The sequence below is a fragment of the Penicillium oxalicum genome, chromosome III (genome assembly GCF_001723175.1).
Source record: "Penicillium oxalicum strain HP7-1 chromosome III, whole genome shotgun sequence".
NCBI classification, from domain to species: domain Eukaryota; kingdom Fungi; phylum Ascomycota; class Eurotiomycetes; order Eurotiales; family Aspergillaceae; genus Penicillium; species Penicillium oxalicum.
This window is the reverse complement of record NC_064652.1, coordinates 1,361,939-1,376,657: the sequence shown is the minus strand read 5'-3', so window position 1 is coordinate 1,376,657 and position 14,719 is coordinate 1,361,939. Positions and strand designations below refer to the sequence as shown.

Here is a 14,719-nt window from a genome sequence, read left to right as displayed (position 1 = left end):
AGAGAAGTGTGTCTGTCTGAGCAACACGGCACTTCAAAAAACATCAGACAATTTCCAGTCAAGCTCTGGAATCTTTCATACCCATTACGAGGCAGATCTGATGATTAAATCAAGGACTCGTATCTTCCATCAAAGAATCGATTTTCATCTCCAGGGCCTCGTTTCGAAAACAAAACCCTTATGAGTATCAGACGAGATTTTGAGATATTGCGATGAGTACCGAGATACGTAGTCCCGATAAAAGATGAACCGGAATTGATGTCCGGCTCGGGTTTACCATCCTCAGCTTGCGAATCGTAGGCTCAGCACGCGAGTCGTTTTAGTGCCATCCGTTTTTCTTTTGGCAGTTCTATGAGCTTCCCCTTTGAAGTTGTTTTACATTATGAATCGCATGGCATGTCAACATTCAAGTTCGAAAAAAGGCAGCTCTAATCAGCACCTACACGTTAGGGGGCACGTTTTGTTGTCTACAAAGAATAAAAGGCTCAATTTGTTTTTTTTTTTCAAAGAGATTTAGGTTGACCACGCGCCCCCTCTTATTTCACTCCCTACTTCACTGAGATGGACGGGTCGAGCTCCGCGCTTCGAAAACGCTAAACGTTGTCCCTGCAACTTAAATGTTTCCCCCCCCCCCCCCTCACCGGCGCCGATCGCGCTGGAAGACATACATAGTAGGTACCCATCCATACTCAAACTTAGCCCAGCCTAGGCGCGGCGACACTGAAAGTAGCGGTGGTGCTTTCTGATTGAAATTCTGGGTCGGGGGTTACCATACATCTGTCCAAGTTCCACGCTGGAGTGGATATTAATGCTCTGGATTCAGTGGTTGCCATTTGACGCTGAATGAACAGCAAACCTAAATTCCTGGAATCTTTTTCTTTCTTTCCGAAGGTCAACCCGAAATGATGCGCTGCCTTTTTAGCCCTCGTTGTCCCTCTCTGTCATAAGTTGTAGAGTAGGTGCTCAGCTCACATTCTTAGAGTACGCAGTGGAATACCAGAGTCTCGTCTCGACCTATCTCCAAAGTGATTCGCGTCATCATTGATGAGCTGCAGGATAGGCTTGGCAGCTGCGGCTGAGAACTGCAGTGTTGGACACTGATCGGCTAGGGAAGACTTAAGCTAGACGCCATGTGTTTAGCGTTGCCACCGACAGGGCGTTTTCTCAATCTAGTTGCTGAGTGTGGTTAAGCATGATCAAATGGGCGCATAGACCCTCCACACTGCTGGATGTACAATATCTTATTGGACTCGGGGATTTAGCGTACAAGAAGGGTTCGCCTTTTGCTTTTCCACCTGTGTATGCACTTACTGCACTGTCTCGGTGTATAGAACCGCAGCTTTATACACTCATCCCCATCGTCCACCACCGCATCCTTATGCAGAATCATCGCATAGTGCCAGCAAATGTACCAACATGACATCGAGAAATCCCGAATGTCTCTAAGAAATGCCGTAGAGGCACCACGGAGTATATTCGGCGCCGACACGGACCATTTCCTCAAGATGGACTGCCATAGCAGAGCGCGACTTATCAGAAAATTAGCATCCGCGCTGTTCCCAAAGTGTCAAAGTTGGGCCCCCCCTCGTGCCCCCCCACTTCTCCGCTGCCCAAAGCTTCCGCAGATCACGCTAGACCTGTTCGGGCGCTATGAAGCGAGTAGCGAGGCCGCTAAGCTCTCTTGGGCTGGCCAAGATTCGAAAGCGGACAACACTTTTCCAGGGCAAGTTGGACTACGGTGACTGTATCCCCCCCAAATTTTCAATATGACGGAGGACAGAGTTCCTCTACGCTGCAGTGGAGGATTCCACGAGAGCTGGAAAAATAAATCCAAAAACAAACCAAAATTCTTGCTCATAGGGTCCCGGGAGGGAGAGTGATTGGCCGCGAAAATGTCGGGACCCCTCGAAATTCGACCGTGTTGACTGTTGATTGTTGACTGTTGAGGGTCCACAAGGTAAATTGACGGGGGAAAACGTGGATCTATGAAGGGCCAGCGGAGAGGTCTTCTCTCAGTAGTCTTCATCTTATTTGCTACTGGCAGGACGATCTTAAAAATGGGGTGAGTTGAGATACCATTCGGCTGGAGAGAAGTCGAATTCACTGGAGCCGGTGGAATGCGTGTGTACCCTTCGTGCCTGTGTTGTCCATCAAGCGTGATTGACGAGACAATCTTTACCGCTCCAGATTGAGCGCTGTTTCAGGCCTCGTAAGTATGTCTCCTGTAGCCAGCCATGGTCCTCCCCCCGCCTGCCTGGTAAAATGATTCATAGGGCGCAGCGTGGCTTTTGGCCTCCATCGGATGCAATGAGGTGTGAACTGGTGAGTCTGAGACGCAGACACTGGGAATGCGAAACCTAATAGGTGCACTGGAGTTTCCATGGGCATGCATGGGAAATTATGATGGGCAGTTTCCATCTATTCTTCTCTTGCAAAATCTGCCGCGCTAGTAGATACAGAGAGTAATGTATTATAACGATGGGCTGAGACTACTGGTCCTCGCTACATTCGAACATCGACCGGGGAGCACAGGCGGATTGCCACGTGTGGAAGGACAGGGATGGTCCCTGAGAGGAGACTCGTCGCTACTGGCGAGGCGGAGGGTCACTGACTGGCAGCTCATGCAGAGTTCCCACGAGAGGGGAAAAAGATAGAACATGATGGCCCCTTTTCTTATCTAGCGGTCTTGCTGGTGAGTGCAGTATCACATTCATGCGAACACCCTTCAGGGACTTTTAGGGTTTTGCAAAGGCAAGCACTGATTTGACAATCTTTCTCTCTCCACCAGGACTAGCCCAATCCAGTGCTCCTCCAGTCAGGATGTGAATCTTGGCCTTTTCGGACTACGAGTCCTGCGCAGGCTTTTCAATCTCTAACTATGAACCTAATTCTGCCTTTTTTTTTTTCTTTCTCTCCGATCAGAGTAAACTTCCAACAACCACTCGTAGGCGGATTGTGTCTGGGCTGTCTGTGACTGGATTCCTACATCCCCCGAGTGCTGGCCTTGTCTCCCGAAAGATTGTCTTGCTCGGTCTTTCTGCTTCATGATTCCAACGGGAGCATCCATGTCCCCCCATCTCATCCACCTCTACCCAAAGCCGGGCCATCACAGAGACTGCCATGTGTGAACTTGCGTGCCGTCCCGGTCGAACGGTAAGCTCCCCCAGCTTGCCTCGAACAGGAAATATTTTCCGAGCTGCGGAGCGTGGCAATGCCCGAGCTCAGGCCGATCAACCCACTCCGTGCTCTCTCCCCCATCACCATCATGATCGTGATGGTCATGAATATGCTCATCTCCCTTTCCACTTTCTCCATCGCGGCAGAGTCGGGACCATAGCGTCGAGATCGACAACCGCTTATTTCCTTTTCATGTCTTTGATCAACTGCCCGCTGTTGTTGGTGGGTGACGGCCCCCCCGTCAAACTGTATGCTGCTCCTGCGAAATGCGATGATACGTCAATCAGACTGACTCTAGGCCTCAAACTCCAAAATTATGGATGGGATGTTAGATTCGGCTGTTCCATTCATGTTCTGTCAGCGGAATCAACTTGTCATTCATCCTCCGAAGCATAACCCTGCCCCCGGCGAGTGACTCATGACGATGGATCAGACGCCGACGGGGCTTGTTTCTGCACCACTCGTCATTTGGCCTTTTCGGTTATTCCAACCGAGATCAGAAAATGGATCATACCAAAAACATAAAAGGTGGTCACAATTGGACTTTGGACCGAGGTACAGCTGAGAGCGTGGAGCTACATACACTGATACAGTACATCTTCCGGAATCATCGTTTCCCGTTCACTGTACGCCGTACAGTGAACGGTACAACCCCGATCGAAGAGGGGGGGGGGGGGGGGGGAGCGGCCAGAATCGTGATGGAAGTGATGGTGGTAAGCTAAAAAGCTTCAGGTGCTCTTCCGGCCGACCGTCAGCTCTCTCGCCACGAACGCCTGAGCGTCGCACAGTGCTGAACTTTCTTGGTCTTTTCGTGAAGCACTTGAATCTTCCTCGGATCATGCCACCTCGTCGAGGCGCCTCTTTGACGTCCGCCAGATGCGCCTCCCACCACCATCCAGAGTATGTCTGAAATGGCGGAGTCGGATCGCTGAGGGGACGTGCCCTGACCCCCTTTTTTTTTTTTTCTTTCTCTTTCTCTTTTTGTTTTTTCTTTCTTCTTTCCGTGGCTGAGTTTGGTACCGTCTTGTTTCTCTCCCGTTTTGTTGTTCCATATTTTCATCTCATCTCACTATCCCTCGCGGTCAGCTCCTTCATTGGACTGGCATCATTTAGGGATTGATCTAGTACCGAGTCGATCTCCAGTAGGGTTACGGGAGCATGGTCCGTCGAACGATGTAGGGTAGTGCGCTTGGACTCTTCCCCTATTTTAGATCTTTGGTCCTCGAGACCTTATTTTGCTTTTCTCTTCTTGCTGTTTCCTCTTTTTTTTTTTCTTTTTTCTTCTTGATTTTCTTGATTTTTTTTTTGATTTTTTTTGCCTGTTTCTCTTTCCTTTTCCGGGTATCGTGTAATTCTATGGGGTCTTGGCAACTTCCGGGGCGGGTTTGGCCGTCTCCGGTCTGCTGGTATCGACGGTCATTTTCAGCCTCCCTCTCGTCTGCTCTCTCTCCATCGGGCAGACCGGCTGGAAGATCATGTCCGTGGCTCGTGGAGATTTCCCGAACGTGTCTAGAGCACCCCTCGTGGCAAGAGAGCTCAAGGACGGTCTTTCTTCAGAAGAGAGAACCGTCCAAGCCACCACCCATGGTCGAGTTTTGCCATGCTGGATCGAACAAGCTGTGACCTTGGTCATAGCGCTGATGATGCCTTTCTTCTCGCCCAAACACTGTAGTCTGGACGCCTCCTGCATGAGTTCTGCCGGCTGAGCAATTGACCTCTTCAGCGGAGAGACGCAGCATGTTTCACGGCTTCAAGGTTTCACGGTGGACCCAGTCGGTTCGACTCACTCGTCATGCTTGTGCCCCCCCCTCCCGGCGGCCATCTGACAGGCAACCACCCATGATCAGCCCTAACGCTTTGAACATTCCTTTTTCCTACGCACTCACAGGTATTGCTGGTCAGGTCACTCAGCCTGAACTGTCGAGGTAACGAGGAGTCATGGGTCTTCTTATCTTGACCACCTAAGCACTCACCCTCTCCGAGACGGAAATCCCTTTGGGTCACCAACTGGAGTGTGTATTACCACACCTGCTCGATAACTTCATGGTGGTGTTGAGTCTATTGACCGGCAGTACCGTACTAGTTGCACATCTTCTACATCCTCACCTCTTCCCCCCTCCCAATTCTTCTTCTCTCCTATCTCTCTCACTTCTGGGAAACCGTCCCCCAATAGCAAAACTGGATGGGAAGCAAAAAGACCAAAAAAAAGAAGAGGAAAACAAAAAGTAAACAAGCCACCATATTTCCCCGTCTGGTCCGAGCATCCCCTCAATGGGCGCCATGTGGCCCCGGAGAGTCTCCGCCCCGTCGGTTGAAAACGCTAGCGTGAGACCGGGACTCTACTGTAAACCTCGTCCATTCAATCAATTTCGACCAGGATGGCTCGGACGTTGAAGTCATGGACTCTCTTTCAGATCCACCGGTCCTAATTCGATGCCTCTGACCCAGCTGTTTAGAGTATGAACGGTCTCGTTCTCACCTTCCTGGGCGGGGGCCTTGTACTAGCCTACTTTTATCGCAGCTCAACACTTCGGAGAACGTGCGTTTTTCTTTTCTTTTCTTTCACAAAAACCAAAAACAACAAAGTTTCTCGGTCTTTCTCAATGGCCAGTTGCGTCTGCAAGAGCCCTTGGCTCAAGGAGCTGTTTGAGACGAGCGACGGAGGCTCAAACTCTTCACCGAGACTGGGGGAACTGGAGCGATCAACCGTCCACGAAGGTTGATACCCACTATGTTCCAAGTCGATCCGCTTGTTTAGACGTGGGATGCGGATTCAAACTCCATGGGGGAAAGAGAAAAAGTTATGGGAAGAGGGTCTTCATCTGACACAATCTTATTATGTTATTCGGTACAAGTATTGACCCTTATTTTCCTTTTTTTCGCTTTCTTTTTCTCCGGACTTTTTTTTTCTTTTTTTTTATCCCAAGTAGTCCTTTCCGTTCGGCATGAGCCTTTTTCTAATTTCCAATTTTATTTCCATTTCCACTTCTTTCCTATTTGCTTCTTTTTCCCTGACAACTCCACATACTCTAAGGTGATTGTCTCTTCATTGCAGTCCCATTTTCCATGATAAGTCATACCTGAGGCTTGACTTTTCTTGCCTGGTTCGCGAGTCTTCCAAGGGCGTTTTGAACTTGCTTGGTTTCTTTCCTCTACCTCTTTCACTTTTCAACTGTTCTTCGCCAAACCATCGTACCTCTGCTCGAAATTAACCGGGCAGTACGAGAGTTTCTCGTGGCTCTTCATTTCGAAGAGATTCTCTTACTCGCAACGAGTGTCACCCTTCACCTTCACCATTCGCTTACTGTCACAACACCTGACTTGGGGTTTCTGTCTCTCCTTGGCGGACGTCGAGTGCCCCTCCACGACGTTGATTCGGATATATCAATTTTGCGCTTCGGATTTACCATCACTGCTCGCTCTTTACATTACAAGGTCACATTTGGATTGCTTCACGTCACGAACCGGCACAAGATCCGCCCACGATTGGGAATACCTTGTCTGACGACTCTGCCTGTAAGATCCGCGAGCAAGAAGTTTTTTTTCTGGATGCGAGATCCCCTTCTCGCCCTTGCCAAATCAAACCGACCGCTTGCATCATCACATCGGGTACTCTTATCCTCTTTTCCCGGTGGATAAGCTGTATGGTCTCTCGTTTTAGACTGGACACAAATTGCACAATCAGGCTCGTGACAAGACTGGCATATTCGCCCGATCTACGCTTTCCCGCCTTGTCGCTCGATCTCATCACTAGCTCTCTCTCTCTCTCTCTCTCTGCTCTACTAGACTCAGATTGAACTCTTTCGCCCCAGCATAACTCCCAGGAGCTTCTAGCAATCTACAGAGATTGCTCCCTGTGTTGATCAACTCACTGTCAAGGAACAGAGATGGTCGGTCCGGGCGGCGGTCCTCCACGAAGGAGTCACACCAAATCTAGGAATGGTTGCAAAACATGCAAGAGAAGACACATCCGTTGCGACGAAACGTTTCCTCAATGGTACGCCCATGCATCATTGCATGCCATGACTCACTCTCGAGAGAACGGATTCTGACAGGATTTCTCATAGTCGAAATTGTACCAAGCATCACTGCCGTTGTGACTATCAGGATGTGCCCTTGCCACAGGAAAGCGTCACTCCGCCACAGAGCACCCAGGACCCCTTGGTACTTGCCAAAGTCGACGCAGAGATTGAGAGATGGCACAGGATAGGGCTCACCCCACACCTGGACCTGGGGGCATGTCCATCTAACGTCTGGTCAAGTCTCTCTCGATCAGAGACCCGCCTGATTCATCACATCATGGGACTCTCCGTCGAACTTGATAAGCGGGGTCTCAGTGGATGTACTATTTGGGCGCGAGTTCTACCCAGGTACGTCGAAAGAGAAGACCCTTCTTTTCAAACAAAGAAAACCCACGAATCATCCATCGAGGCTCTTTGTACTGATTGATTTGCGGTCAGCTGTGTGAGCATAGCAAGGTCAAATAGTTTGGTGCTGCGGGCGGTGTTGTCTTTATCTGCCGCGCACCTTGCTTGCCTCACACAAAATCCTGAAATAGACGAGCTTTCGAGACGACACCGCTCTGCCGCTTTGAAGGGTCTACAAGCAGCGCTGAGCCCGGAGATAGTGGCTGTTTCCAGGGAAAACGCGGAAGCAATGATCTCGGTCCATATCTTGCTTCTCTGGCAAGTGACTGACTAGTAAGCCTTTCCGAATAAGAGGATTCCGATCTTTCGGAGTTGGTCAAACTGACAGCGAGTAGCCACACCTGGATAATCCTGAAACGAGGCCTGGCTACCATTCTCGAAACCATACCGCCAGTTTGGAAGCAAGAATCACTCGTCATCCAATACGGAGAAAGTCAGGGTACCCTAAACTCTCTGAAGTTTTCCTTGTCGATCGATGAACACCTTGCTCAGCTCGATTGCGCAATGCAGACATTGCGACTGATGCAGGAGAGAGTCCAACATCACGCTGATTACTCTCATCATCTGCGAAATTTGATCGATTTGGTACAACGATTGCGCCAGACTGTGCCATGCTTTGAGACACCCGAGCAATTCTTTGACGAAACGAAGATCTTCAGAAAATGGCTTCTCTGGCTGCCGTCATATTTGCTGCGAGATGTCGAGCTTGAGATGAGTGGACTCGCTGTTCTCGCCCAGTTCTTCGCGGTGGCAACGATTCTCGACCGAATATACCCTCAGACTGTTGGATCAACATACGGAACTGTCTCTATTACCGCAATCGAAGAGATCTGCCGTGTTCTCGCCATTCACAACGCCACCGATCTTCAAAGTCCAGATCTGAAGCTCGCCCTGACACTCCTAGAATTGCCGCGATATTGTGTGGCTCGACATCATGGCTGTCTCTCATGGTCCCCACTACCCTCGGTCGAACCCTATCCCTCCGATTTATCGAGCCCAAGCCTTGGACTAGCAGACAACTGTTTTGCTTCCCATTCATCACCTCGATCCATTTCGTCCTCTTACGCTGCACACACTCCTCCTCTTCAGTCTCCCGCGGCTGGCACAATCGTGGAATCCTCATATATTACCCCCCATGTCTATTCGACTCCAGCCGAGTCTTCGTATTCGTTCTACCCGCCATCACCACACGTTTTTGATACCCAGAACTTGCAGCCCGATGCGTCAAGTGCAAGTTATTTTGTTTTTGATCCTCACTTGTCATTCTATACCCCGCCTTTGGCCAGCGACACGTTCTGCTCGGAGATGCCTTCTACCCATTCCATGGAAGGGCTCCAGATGCCTATTTATCATTCTTCATACGCCTTTGAGATGCCCGAAATGGCTCCGTCCGAGCCTTGCTGGACATGATGATCTATCCTTGGTTCTATTTTCCTGGATCATGTGCGAGTCTCATATTCAGCCAGGGTTTGTCAAGGTTGAATTTTATCGATCTCATTGTGTCTGCCTTTTACAAATCCAACTCACACGTCACGAGTTACACCAGCCGTGGTCTACTTGGAAAGAGACTTTGATGATGTATATGGGCACACCTTCTCACCCCGTGGTTCCTCTGAGTGCTCTCAGGGCTCTTCGTCTGTGATCAATCGTAGGCCTCGGCTACTTTGGTAGAAGGTTTCTGTTGATATACTGTCTCTGTACTATCAATTTCAGCTCTGACGTCCATCCATGTGCGCACTTTTGCACATCATTGTACATCACGTGTACCTTTAATATTTCATGAGAATCTAGATGCCCCAACATGATTTACCCTTTTTTTTTCTTTTCAAATCTGCATACCTGGACAGTGAAAGCAAAAAGTAAATCAAAGTTTCAGTCAACGCAAGAGTGATACCCGACATAAACGTGGGAGCCCCCACCTGATGAAAAGCCCTCACTACCGGCCTGTCTATGTATGTGTCAATGATACCACTTTGCTTTGTAGGTTACTTACTACCTCTCTATTCACGATGGGCTTTCCATGAGAAAATTCAAAAGGAAGGATACCTGCCGGAGGAGATACTTGTCTTTGGGCGGTAGAACACTCGTGTTGTATAGAACAAGCTGAACGCAGTGTGTATCTCCAGACAACGCGCATCCATTTCAGTTGAAAAAAGAATATCCCAAAATGAAACGCAGATACGGTAAATGTAGTAAGTTGCGTGGTGGAAAAAAAAATCAGGATCTTAGCCCTAGTCTGGTCGGTTGGACAGGGAGGGGTCCACCTTTTACATACATGAGACCTTTGTGAAATGACCTGGACTTTCTTCTCGACCTCTCTTGCTCTTGTCCCTTCTCAAGGAACAAATCGGTTAGGTTCCTCTGTATGTACAACAGGGTAGGCTCTAAGCTTTTAAAAAGTTGAAAGTAAATTTCCACCCGATGTATGATGTGGAAGTTATGTTCTCGATAACTCTAGGACTATCCAAGTAGACGTAGGTACCTAAGGTAGAACAGGGCTCGGTTCAACGTACAACTCTTATATTCCTATACTATCTCTGATTCCTCCAACATTACTCTGGCCACACTGCCTGTCACCTGGTACTGAGAAAAAGAGAGAAAGAAAAAAACAAAACAAAATCCTCCAAGCTCACCCTACCTACTGAATAGTCTGCAGATCCATCGCCTTGATCAAGTCGGATATAATCTGGACTTGTTAGCTTGTGGTTCATAAACAGGAGCAAAAGGGACAAATTTCCAAAGATAAAGAAGAAGAACAGTATGATAAAAATAAATTAAAGGCAGGGGAGGAATCAATAAACTTACCACTCCGACATAAGCATCAATATCCCCACCGACACTTTGAAGCTTGTCGTCGATAGGATCTTCGCCGTAGAAGATAAGATCTTTGGTCCCAGCCTCCGAGTTGAGTTCCTTGAGCGATCGTGCCGCCGACTCGTCGTTGCCCACGCGGCAGAGACAGAAGAGAACGGCTGGGCCGGTGTTCTTTGCGCCGTCGAGCTGAGACTTGAATTTGGTGACTTGGGCGGTAAATTCGGGGACGGTGCTTCCGAGCTACAAGGGATTGTTAGAAAGGAGAGAGAAAAAAGAAGAAAAAACACCACCAATTTTACCACTTGGTGAATAAGAGATGAAGGAAAGGAGAGGGGGGGGGGGGGGGGGCAAAGGTGAAATTGAGGACTTACATCTCCATCGGTGATGATAACCACAATCGTGGGGTTGAGTCTATTCTCCATGGCTGCGGTTGCCAGGGGTTCCAGGATCTTTTTCCTGAGTGGTTTGGCCACATTTGCACCGGTATCAAAGGTCATGGACGAGACGATGTCGTCGAGTTCGGTCTCGGAGGCGACATTGTCAAATTCGGATCCTTCGAAGGAGCGGATGGAGAATTTGTTGTCCGGGTTGAGTGTCTTGGCGGCCTTGTATAGACCCTTGACGGTCTCTTGAGTCGTGGGGATGCGGGAGTCTTCCGAGTTCATGGAGCCGCTGTCATCTGTGATACAAGTGAATAATTAGATTAGAGGAGGGATGAGAAACTGAGGTTTTTGGCTGAAAATGTAAAAATGAAAGAGAAAGAAGAAACATCAAAGGAGGGGAGAGTGAGGGAGAGAGAGAGAAGGCTGTACCGTAGAGAATTTGAAAGTCATAAAAGGCCAACTGGGCCGCCTTGGGAATCTCCTCGGGGGGGATGCCAGACTTGGCCGCGATACTCTGGATATTTGCCGCCGCCAAGTCGGTAATTGTCTGGATCTTCTCCTCGGAGAATTGAGGGAATCCAGCCAGATTCTTGCTGGCGAATTCGCTGAGCTGCTTCTTCGTCTCGACTTCGGGGGCAGGCGCTTCAGGCTCAGGCTCAGGTTCGGCAGGGACGGGGATGTCCTCGGGGGTATCGTCGGATGGTGCAGTGCTGACTTTGCCCACGTTATCAATGACCGGCATGTTGACGCTTTGAATACTCTGGAGAGTGCATATCAGGAAGAGAATGTCAGTTGGGTGATTTCTTCTCTTCTCTTTTGTTTCTTTCCAACAAGAGGGCTTTGATTATGATTCATAGGTGTAGAACTGACCTGTCCAGTCAGTGCCGCCAGTTCAGGCACAAAGTCCGACAGAATGTGATCAGCGATCTTGCTGGCGAACAGAGTAAGAGCGCTCTGTAGTTCCATGCGACCGAGTTGAGCAAGGGGACCATTGGTGAATCCTTCAATATCTTTGCGATATCTCTCATACTTGCATCCACTGAGTGTAGAGCTCAGAATGAGGAGGAACTGCTCGAGAATGGTGTTCTCATTGACCAAATGCGAGACCACCTGGAGTCCCACGGGGACACGCAGGTTGAATGTCAAAAGTCCGTTGTCCATGGCGATGGAGATTGCAAGGTATGACAATGAGGAAGAAGATGAGTCTTTGATCTCGAATCTTGGATGGACGGGTGGATCATGGAATTGTGGGTTTTAAGAGGGGAAGACCTCAATATATGGTATACAGCACATGGGAAAAGGAGGAGGGAAAAAAGGAACACAGGAAGAACTCTACGAATCAACGAGCTTGAGGTCTAATCCCCTGGAAGCGCCTTTTTCGTCGTCTTCGGGATCACCGAAAGGGGGGGGGGGAAACCAGAAAAGAACAAGCACCTCTGGAGTGCATCAAGTCAAGGAGATTCTCATAATGCGGAAGGTCGAGTGCTGAAAATGGAGAGACCAGCTGAGAGTATTCCTACTCTCCTCCAATGACAGATGAAAGAGGCATGAGTATGTTCCTGTCAGCAACACTATCATGGAGAAAGGTCTGTCGAAACCGCATCGCCACTGCAGTGTGAAGCCCAACGAGCATGTTGCGATTGAAGTGGCTGGCTGAGCGGCGGTCCCGCTGAATTGACTCCTACCGACGAAGATCTGCATTGGGCAAGTTGAGAGTCTACGCGAGGCGTGTGCTGCACGATTGTGCCGCTTTTGCAAAAAGAAGAAAATACAAAATAGCCTCGTCGGTGAACCATTTTCCTGCACGAGCTTCAGTCTGCATGAATGGTGCTACTGTCGTCTACTTAGAAAAGCCCCCTGCAAGTTCGCCGACCACCGAGCGTGACTTGATTCTTGAAGAAACGACCAATGGCGAAACTGCAAATACCTGCAGGCCGTTGCTGCCGTTGAAACTTTGCATTTGCAGTTGAAATTTCCAATTATGGAATTGAGAAAGCGGGGGAAAAGCAGCCGGAATTGATGACGGCTTTATGATTCATTGATTCACCAAAGACAGTAATACGCACTTTTTTCCAATGCTCAATTCACTCTACTATACTGTAGCTTTATTACGTGACTAATTTAGCTACCTGAACCATCATCATCACCATTCCGCTTCTTTTCCTTCGTTCAACTGACTCTGCGCACATACGCCACCCCAAAGTCTCCCTGAGTGCCCACCCTCGGGATATTGTCATGAATCGCACAGAATTGCTGGCTAGGAAGATAATGCATTGCCACACAATTGGCATGATCTGCGCACATCTTGATGCAGTCGGCCAGACTATGTTTCGTAGCGGTGGTGAACCCATCTCCACCGACCCACCGATAGCAATCAATCGAGTAGCTGTGTCCCTTGTACTGCACCACCTGTCCGTGGGCCGCTTTACACTCGGGGACGTGGAGCTCATCGGTCTTTTTGGGAGGAGGAGGAGGAGGAGGAGGAGGACCCGGAGGGGGATCAATCACACCAGGCTGGTGGCCAGTGAGAGGAACCATGGCGACCCAGTTCCCCCGGGGCTGCAGGTGGGGTGCAGCAGTAGCGAGATAGCACTGTTGGCCTCGAAGAGAGACCCCGGTACATTTCTTATTCTTACTGCATTGCAATGCACACTCCACCTCGTTGGCTGCATGAACTTGCGTCCATGTACCGCCCGATTCCAGCCACGCGTTGCAGTGGAACTCGTAGCGCACGCCGCCGATCTCTTTGACGGCCCAGTCTACGTACGGGCATCCATAGCCCGGAAGAGGCTCCAGCCCAATGGAGCCGGGCTGCTTGGATGGGTGCACCTTTTTGTCCGCCAGACAGCAATGGCCCTCGGAGAAAGTAGCGCCGTGGCATTGAGAATCGCTCGCGCACTGGGCCGCACAGTCTTCCAATGATGCCGCCGTGTGAGACTTGCATACATTGGCCTCCCCAAGACGGGTGTCGCAATGAATCTTGAACTCCAGTCCGTGGATGATCTTGGTGGTACCGTGCAGATGAGCACAGTCTCCATCATGGTGTGTCTTGGGCGACGGGCCAACGGGCTCAAGCACCACTGAGCCGGGAAGCTCAATGACACTTCCTACACTCGTGGCAAGGGTGCATGTCTTGTCATGATAGGAGATCATCTTACACGAGGGGTCTCGGGAACATTTCTCTGCACATTCTTTCAGAGTTTCCGTGCTGCTGGTTGCGCAGGTGCTGGTCGAGCAAAAACCTTTGTTGCAGTGGTAGATATAATCTCTGCCTCCGAATTGGTGGATCGAGCCATCGATTGAGGGACAGCCATTCGGATCGTTGGAACAAGACTTGTCTGAGCATGGATTGGTGGGACACTGATTGGGACACTCGGGCGGATCACAGCATTCATCAATGATAGATCCGTCCGGTCCCACGGTCACCTCGGCGTAGTCGCAGTTGAGGCTATTGATATTGGCTTGAGGGATCTTCACCAGACCACAGTGACCGGCACAACGATACGTCGTCGTACACTGACCCTTGAACAGCTTGGGTCGAGATCTCTCTGTTCCACATCGTGGAATAGCAGGAGTGGGATCTTTCTTCTCCTCGCATTGATGACAGATGGGAACTTGAGGATGCGGGTGCGGGTGCGAGGTCGTGGAAGCGACCACACCCGTCACAGCAATAGCTCCTAGGAGAAGATGGAACAAGTGCATGGGAAGATGTGAGCGTCTGCGAAAGATGAAGATCTCGTTTCAAAGCGAGTCATTGGCGGTCAAGTACACTGTGCTTTATATGCCACTCTATACCTCCCTCTTTCTCGTCCAGCTGTAGCTCACCCATTCAAGGAGGTGACTATCAAGGGCCCCGCATTCAAGGTGCATCTGAATGCTGAGACTTGTGTAGCTGCCCTGTGCTTTGGTGCAGGTCGG

At 49.8% G+C, this 14,719-nt stretch overlaps 5 protein-coding genes across 5 annotated transcripts; 1 reads left to right on the top strand and 4 right to left on the bottom strand.

Annotated features, from left to right (window-relative positions):
- Window positions 1-1,241: 1,241 nt before the first annotated feature.
- Window positions 1,242-1,423, bottom strand: POX_c03955 (uncharacterized protein; the record flags this gene model as incomplete). The annotated part of the gene is made up of 2 exons (XM_050112841.1): window positions 1,242-1,249; window positions 1,312-1,423. The coding sequence occupies 2 exons, from the start codon at window positions 1,421-1,423 to the stop codon at window positions 1,242-1,244; spliced, it is 120 nt and encodes a 39-aa protein (XP_049970397.1).
- Window positions 1,424-4,531: 3,108 nt separating this feature from the next.
- POX_c03954 (uncharacterized protein) lies at window positions 4,532-4,867 on the bottom strand (the record flags this gene model as incomplete). The annotated part of the gene is made up of 1 exon (XM_050112840.1): window positions 4,532-4,867. One exon carries the CDS (start codon window positions 4,865-4,867, stop codon window positions 4,532-4,534), a length of 336 nt encoding a protein of 111 aa, XP_049970396.1.
- Window positions 4,868-7,476: 2,609 nt separating this feature from the next.
- Window positions 7,477-9,014, top strand: POX_c03953 (uncharacterized protein; the record flags this gene model as incomplete). The annotated part of the gene is made up of 3 exons (XM_050112839.1): window positions 7,477-7,547; window positions 7,638-7,877; window positions 7,940-9,014. 3 exons carry the CDS (start codon window positions 7,477-7,479, stop codon window positions 9,012-9,014), a joined length of 1,386 nt encoding a protein of 461 aa, XP_049970395.1.
- A 1,228-nt stretch (window positions 9,015-10,242) lies between these two features.
- Window positions 10,243-11,962, bottom strand: POX_c03952 (uncharacterized protein; the record flags this gene model as incomplete). The annotated part of the gene is made up of 5 exons (XM_050112838.1): window positions 10,243-10,290; window positions 10,410-10,658; window positions 10,790-11,097; window positions 11,231-11,561; window positions 11,672-11,962. The coding sequence occupies 5 exons, from the start codon at window positions 11,960-11,962 to the stop codon at window positions 10,243-10,245; spliced, it is 1,227 nt and encodes a 408-aa protein (XP_049970394.1).
- A 1,008-nt stretch (window positions 11,963-12,970) lies between these two features.
- Window positions 12,971-14,503, bottom strand: POX_c03951 (uncharacterized protein; the record flags this gene model as incomplete). Its single annotated transcript, XM_050112837.1, has 1 exon — window positions 12,971-14,503. One exon carries the CDS (start codon window positions 14,501-14,503, stop codon window positions 12,971-12,973), a length of 1,533 nt encoding a protein of 510 aa, XP_049970393.1.
- Between the last annotated feature and the right edge of the window lie 216 nt (window positions 14,504-14,719).